General features: G+C 42.9%; 1 protein-coding gene across 1 annotated transcript; it reads left to right on the top strand.

Annotated features, from left to right (window-relative positions):
- The first annotated feature begins 6,704 nt into the window (after window positions 1-6,704).
- Window positions 6,705-7,739, top strand: LOC132584701 (olfactory receptor 6X1-like). The gene has a single exon (XM_060256595.1). It carries the CDS (start codon window positions 6,705-6,707, stop codon window positions 7,737-7,739), a length of 1,035 nt encoding a protein of 344 aa, XP_060112578.1.
- Window positions 7,740-7,940: the final 201 nt, after the last annotated feature.

Genomic DNA, 7,940 nt, shown 5'->3' with positions numbered 1-7,940 from the left:
TGTGAGCCACTGCATAAATTAGTTTGCTCTAAGGCCATTTTTCCTGAGCTGAGACAAAAATGTGTGAGCTGGAGGCTAAAAAATTGTGATCTAGCTCACACTAATTTAGCTTAGAGGGAACATTGGTTGTAATACATTATAGAATCAAGAGTTCTCTTTTCCATACTCTATTTTCACTTTTATGAACTTTCTTCTATCTAATTGCAAAGTGTAGATCCTGTATAAATCAGAAAACCTGCACAACCTCCTCAAACCTAGCACATAACCTTCAGCCATTGTGGAGAACACCTTGCTTTGGAGAAACATTTGAAAGTTAGAAAGGGAGGAATCCTATATATATTTTTGAAGACACAATTGGGGGGGGGGGGAGATACAGAAATGAAAAGGGAAATGGAAATATATTTTCCTATGGTCTCCATACCATATTGAGACTTTTATGAAAGCTCAAGAGGAATGGATCAAAAAAGCAGCACAACCTCCCCACACCTAGGATGTAGCCTTCAGCCATTGTAAGGGAATTCCCTGCTTTGGAGAAACATTTCAATTTTTTTTTAAAAAAGAGGAATCCTAGTCCCCTCCCCCAAAGTTGAGTGGAACCTGCCGAAGTGCAGACATTACAGATTTTGCTTTAAAAATGTCAAGTGTTTGTTGTTGACTTTTATCTCACTACGGTAGTTCATGATATCTCAGTTGACATACTGGGTTGTCAAGGTAGTCCCTTAAAATTACCACATTGTCTTTATTTAAAAACAAACAAACAAAAAAACAGCAACAATGTCTTATTTATGATCCTGTAAAAAAATTAAAAATCAATCTCATTTTCTTTCCCTAGATTTTCCCCATCCCATACCTGCCATTTTATACTCACTTATACAGAGGAATTTTGAGATTTTATATCACCTTTTTTTGCATTTTGCTACAGCCTTTCTGTATGCAAAACGTGAAACTGAGTATCAGTTCAGTTTGAATAAAACCAAACACATTCCCCATTTTCCCAAGAGAGGCCACAAATTCTGTATGGACTGCAAACAGAACAGAGAAGATTGACAAAGCAATTGCAAAAGAAGAAGATGATATTGGATATATATCCCTCCCTCCACTCCAAATCTCAGAGTCTCAGAGAGACTCACAATCTCCTTTACCTTCCTCCCCTACAACAGACACCCTGTGAGGTGGGTGGGGCTGAGAGGACTCTCACAGCAGCTGCCCTTTCAAGGACAATCTCTGCCAGAGCTATGGCTAACCCAAGGCCATTCCAGCAGCTGCAAGTGGAGGAGTAGGGAATCAAACCCAGTTCTCCCAGATAAGAGTTCACACACTTAACCACTACACCAAACTGGCTCTCTGGAATGGAACACTGAGATGCACCAGGTACTTTCTTGAGTGCAGTTGTTGTTCCTGCATTTCATCAGACCAAGGAAACAGAATCTGGGAGTGGAGGGCCGTTCTTACTCTGGAAGTTCAAATAACTTCTGTGAAGGATGTTCCGTAAAACACACTCCATGAAGGGTGTAAATGATCTGAGAAGAAATGCCACCAACGAGGAGGTCCCCTGGCTGATACCACTCATATGGAACAGGGAGAGGGTCATTTTTAGGACAACTCATGCCCTTTACTCTGCATGCCACGTGAAGCAACTGGAGTAAAATTACCAGCATTATCATCCTGAAAAGCTTCTCTCTAAACTAAAAAATGTGAGAGATCAAACTGACAGTGCCCTGTTTAGTCCCTTCTCTCCCCTCTCAGTGACACAGGGGTATTTCATAGCCACTTTCAGAATTGTTGACTGCTTTCTGGCACTTTTTGATAAACCACTGGAGCTTTGGTCAGTTGAATAAATTACAGTGATAGAGATAATTTCAGGAGATGATAATTACCACTTTGAAGTTTGGACCGCAAGTGACAACCTTGGTATTTTTTTCTGTGCTTTGAACCTAATTTCTAGCCTCCTTATTGCTTTTGGGATGATAAACAGGAACCACGTCCGGTGCTAGGCTTTCTGGAGCCCCAGGCAAATCACCCACTAGTGTCCCCCCCCCCCATTATTAAAAAAAAATATAGGGAAAATGAAGAGCACCAAACTTGAAACTTTTCACATTTTTAATTTACTGATTTTTAATTTTAATTTTTTTAAGTGATATGTTATTAAAAAAAAATATGTGAGAATAATTGCTTGCAGGAAAGAAGGTGGCGGGATAGGATGAGGTGGGAGACCAAATTGGCTTTGTTGAGGGCAGCTTGGTGATGGGAGAAGACAAGGTGACAGTGGTCAGTAGTCAGAGTAATGCATCTGGGAGAGGGCACCCAGGGGTGCCCCCTATGTCAAGTGGTGCCCTAGGCAACTGCCTACTTTGCCTACTCCCACGCACCAGCCCTGACAGGAACTTTGATCCAGTTCTCCATTATGAACAAACTCCATCACTAGGCCCTTCTAGAGTTGTTTACCTCCAGGTGGAGGCTGAAGTTCTGGAATTACAACTTATACTAGCACTACAGAGATTGGATCCCCTGGAGAAAATTGCAGCATCAGAGGACGCAATCTGTGACATCGTATCTCTGCTGAGCTCCCTCCCATCCTTAACTTTCATCCTCTCCAGGAATTGCCCTGAAATCATTGGGAATTCGGCCCCACCCAGCAAAGCGGCCGATGGGCCCCCTTAGGCTGGGGGCCGTCCATTGCCTCCCCTGCTGGAGGAGAGACAATGGATTGTTCCTGAGCTGTGGGGGCTGGGCGGCCTTATATAGGCTAGCCCAGCCCTTTGTGTCGCAGTTCAATTGCAGGGTCTTCAGCCTGCCCGCCCGCCCGTCATGCAGTGTAGGCATAGGCTGGTCGCCTGATTATGGGGGCCAGGTAGGAATTTTTCACTTTCAAACACATTGGCCTTATATGGGAGTGTTTTCGCCTACCTTACACTGTAGATGGTGCATTGGCAATTGGCTCCGGTGGCGCTGTTGATAGTTTTGGTCACTGGCGGTTTTACTGTTGGGAACATGTTCTTTTGGGGTATTGGTGTGCTCCCATGGAAACGCACCATTGGGGTGTAGGGCGTCCCTGGGGTGACCTACACTGTACGGCTCAAGGTTGGCTCCAGGAAGCCTCAGGATCCCGTCACTTTTGAGTTGTCCACAACCCAGGCTGCACGGCTTGGGTGAGGGTGGAGCTTTGTGAATGGGATCGAGTGCCTGGCCGGCCGGGTTTGAGCCGTTTGGTCGGCTCACACCCAGGGCTCGCCCAGTTTTCGGGTCAAGGAGGTGGTCTGGTTATGACCCCTGGCTTGACCTGGCCCCATTTTTTCCCCATTGCCATTAAGATTAAATAAAGTGGCCCTTTATCCATATTGTTGTCTGTCTCATTATTCTGAATGGGGGGGGGCAATTTTAATACTAGAATTGGTAGTACCCCTAGGCCTTTGTGGCACAAACTTCCTCGTCATGTAATTCAATTACTGCACTGCGAAGGCGATACAGTACATTTATTTAAGATACTTACAGTTTGGTTTTCTCAAACTACTTAGCACATCTCATACCATCGACTACTGAATCAAAATTAATGTCCAGTTTTATTAAAATAGAAAAAAAAACCCTTTATTACCATCACTAAGAGCCAGTTTGGTGTAGTGGTTAAATGCATGGACTCTTATCTGGGAGAGCCAGGTTTGATTTCTCACTCCTCCACATACACCTGCTGATGTGATCTTGGATCAGCCACAAGTTCTCTCAGAGCTGCTATTTCTTCTTTGCTTTTTAACTTGCTCATTAATGATTTGGAGTTGGGAGTAAGCAGTGAAGTGGCTAAGTTTGCAGATGACACTAAATTGTTCAGGGTGGTGACAACCAGAGAGGATTGTGAAGCACTCCAAAGGGATCTGTGAGGCTGGGCGAGTGGGCGTCAACATGACAAATAAAGTTCAACATGGCTAAGTACAAAGTGATGCACATCAGGGCCAAAAATCCTAACTATAAATACAAGTTGATGGGGGGTGAACTGGTGGAGACTAACCAAGAAAGAGATCTTGAGGTCATGGTAGAAAAGGCTGAGACAGTGTGCAACTGCAGTTAAAAGGCCAATGCCGTGCTGGGAATTATTAGGATGGGAATTGAAAACAAATCAGCCAGTATCATAATGCCCCTCTATAAATTGATGGTGCAGCCTCATTTGGAATACCGTGTATAATTCTGGTCACCACAGAACAGTTTAGCACTGGAAAAAGTCCAGAAAAGGGTAACTAGAATGTTTAAAAGGTTGGGACACTTTCCCTATGAAGAAAGGTTAAAATGTTTGGAGCCTTTAGCGTGGAGAAATGTCGACTGCAGGGTGACATGATAGAGATTTACACAAGATTATGAATGGGATAGAGAAGGTAGAGAAATACATACTTTTCTCCCTTTCTCACAATATGAGAACTCGTGAACATTCAATGAAATTGCTGAGCAACCGGGTTAGAACAGAAAAAGGAAGTACTTCTTCACCCAAAAAGTGATTAACATGTGCAATGCACTGCCACATGAAATGGTGACGGTTGCCAGAATAGACAGATTCAAGAAGGGACTGGATACATATATGGAGCAGAGGTCCATCAGTGGCTATTAGTCATGGTGTATTGTTGGAATTCTCTATCTGGGGCAGTGACGCTCTGTATTTCTGGTCCTTGGGGGGGCACAGAGGGAGGGCTTCTAGTGTCCTGACCCCACTGATAGACCTCCTGATGGTGCCTGTTTTTATTTGCCACTGTGTGACACAGAGTGTTGGACTGGATGGACCATTGACCTGATCCAACATGGCTTCCCTTATGTTCTTATGTACTCTTGTGGCCATCCCTAAATCCTCTGGTGGCAAATCCCGCATGTTATTCACTCTCTGTAAAGAAGTACTCCCTTTTGTCCCTCCTGAATCTAATGCCTATCAGCTTCATTGGATTCCCTTGAGTTTTAGTATTTTGGGAAAGGGAAAAATGTTCTATTTGTCAACTCTCTCCACCGCATGTTGGATGTTTAATTTTAGAAATACAAATGAGCCACTTTTATTCCTTCAAGAGTTGACTCTCTTGATATTAAAAAGAACTTTTTTGAAAACTTAATTATTCTCCTTAGATGTTTCACGAAACACCAAGCTAGGCTTGGAGAACCACCTTTGGGAAATGTTCCATTTCCAGAGGAAAGGGGGGGGGGGAGTGTGATGTTACAAATATCATCAATAAACACATTAATTGGCCATTCAAAGTTTTATTAAATGTTATAGGTTTTATTTTAAGCGATTAGGATTTCTGGGTGAGGGAGAAGAAAACATCAATAGTTTTAGATAATGTAATTATATCTCTCAGTCATGGATCACATGTTTCCTGAAGAACAAAATCCATGGAAGATCAGAGAAAATATTCCATCCACCTGAAATTATCGGTATGTATCATTGTTGGTTTCTGGGAGAAGATGTGTCCCACCCTGTGTTCTAGTTACTTGCACTAACTGGTGCTGAATGGGTCTCATAATTTGATTGCTGTAACAAAATATCCCAAATGAGATTTTTGAAATATTTTTTTTTTTCAAATGGGTAGCTGGTTTTTCCTGCCATGGCAGAACAAAATTAGTCTCCAGTAGCACCTTAAAAACTAACAAAATGTTCTGGGTTGTGAGCTACTGGGAATCAAAGCTCACTTGGCCAGATAGAAGGGCCAGTCCTTTTTGTAAGATGCTGAACCAACATTAATTCACAACTTCAGGCTGTTGGACTCCCACCTCACTCCACTCTGGGCTGACCAGGGACACATAATTCTTTTATTTTAGATGCAAATGGTCTGTGTTTCCCACAGTATGCATATCTCCTTACTCACAGGTTTCTTTATATTCCTCTCTCACAACAGACACCCTGTGAGGTGAGTGGGGCTGAGAGAGCTCTCACATAAACTGCCCTTTCAAGGACAACTGTGTGACAGCTATGGATGACCCAAGGCCATTCCAGCAGGTGCAAGTGGAGGAGTGGGGAATCAAACCTGGTTCTCCCAGATAAGAGTCCGCACACTTAACCACTGCACCAATCTGGCTCTCCCAGAGGCAGGCAATGTCAAGCCACCTCTGCTGAGGAGACCTGCAAGGAAGTTCAGGGGTGCTACACAAAGGTAGGTAATGCTATGAGATCAGCTTAAGTCAAATGCAACTTGACAGCATTTTGCAACAGTAAAGTCATTATGTTTTCACTGGTGTTTTTTTTTCTGAATATATGGTTCTTTCTCTTTAAAAAAGGCTAGTTTAAAATTCAAAGACATAGAAAATTGATATATATGTATACGTAGAAATCTGAGTTGGAGAAACATGAATCAATAATTTAATAATTTTTGAAGAAATAGTTTCATCATGTATGTGCGTGTGGTGCCATCAGTTTGCAAGTTGGAGATCTCATAGGGGTTTTAAGGTGAGCGATTAAGCAGAGGTGGTCTGTCACTGCATTTCTTTGCAAAGACTTCCTTGGTGGTCTCCCATCCATGTACCAACCCAGCTTAGCTTCCAAGATTTGACAAGATTGGGCTACACTATACCATTCTACATCCCCAATGAATAGGATACTTATCCTCAAATACATATATATTTCCTTGTCCTCAAATACATATACATATATAATGAAATACTGGCATGTGTGTCTGCATGGATATGAGCTGTCGCAATCATTTTTCCCTTCTTTTTTTTAAAAAAAGGGAAGGAAGGAGATGGAGATGGGCAATGGAACATTCATCACTGAATTTGTTCTTCTGGGATTTCCTGAATTTCACGCAATACGGATGGTGTTTTTTGCTGTTGTTCTCCTGATGTACCTCATTTCAGTCTCGGGCAACTGTTTAATCATCACAGTGGTCTTTATGGAACCCAAACTCCACATGCCCATGTATTTCTTCCTCAGCAACTTTTCCTTGGGGGAACTCTGGACCACCACAGTAATAGTGCCGAAGATGCTGACCAACCTTGCCTTGGACCAAAACACCATCTGCTTCACATGCTGTATGGCACAAATCTATATTGCTTTCTCGGTGGGAGCCACACAGTTCTTCAACCTCACGGTCATGTCTTTTGACCGTTACACAGCCATTTGCAAACCTTTTCTTTATAACGCCAAGATGACAAACAGGCTCTGCTTGTCTCTTGCGTTGCTGACTTGGTTCAGTGGGTTTACCATTAACTTTTTCCAGGCTATCGTTGTTTGGGCTTATCCGTTCTGTAGGCACAACGTCATCGATCACTTCTTCTGCGATGCTGGGCCTGTTTTTAAATTAGCTTGTGTCGACACAACTTTGATGGAGCTCATTGGTGTCCTTTATGGGGCGATCGTCATGTGGGGTTCATTTCTCTTCACGCTGGTTTCTTATGCATGCATTATAACCACCATAGTTCGGATCCCATCTGTCAGTGGACGGTCAAAAGCATTTTCCACGTGCTCTTCCCATCTCACTGTTGTTGGCATCCTCTACGGAGCATCACTTTTTATGTACCTCAGACCATCAACCCAAAGCGACACTCAAACCAACAAGGTGTTGTACTTCATTACCGTAGTTGTTATGCCCACAATAACCCCTTTCATCTTCACAATCAGGAACAAAGACTTCAAAACAGCTGCAATTAAATTACTGAATGCAATGAGACAAACCCCTTCCTTTGTTTTCATGACGTTAACGAAGCAGCAGACGCCTTTGAAAAAACGTATCCCGTGTTCTCAAAAACTGTGCCATCATCAGAGGTCTTGTGAGAAGCAATAAAATTAAGGAGATAAAGAGTTGGAAGGGACCTCGGGGTTGCCAAGTCTATCTTCCTGCAGAATGTGGCTCTCTCATCCAAGTACTGACCAAAACCATTCTCACATCTGCTTCAATTGGCTGACCATGCTGTAAGATCTAACTGTGAACTGCATCCAAAATCATATGAGAGGATAACTGGGAAATGTTGGCATGACAAGACAT

Source organism: Heteronotia binoei, chromosome 15, assembly GCF_032191835.1.
Source record: "Heteronotia binoei isolate CCM8104 ecotype False Entrance Well chromosome 15, APGP_CSIRO_Hbin_v1, whole genome shotgun sequence".
NCBI classification, from domain to species: Eukaryota; Metazoa; Chordata; class Lepidosauria; order Squamata; family Gekkonidae; genus Heteronotia; species Heteronotia binoei.
Note: the sequence above shows the minus strand (reverse complement) of the source record. Positions and strands in the feature narration are given on the sequence as shown.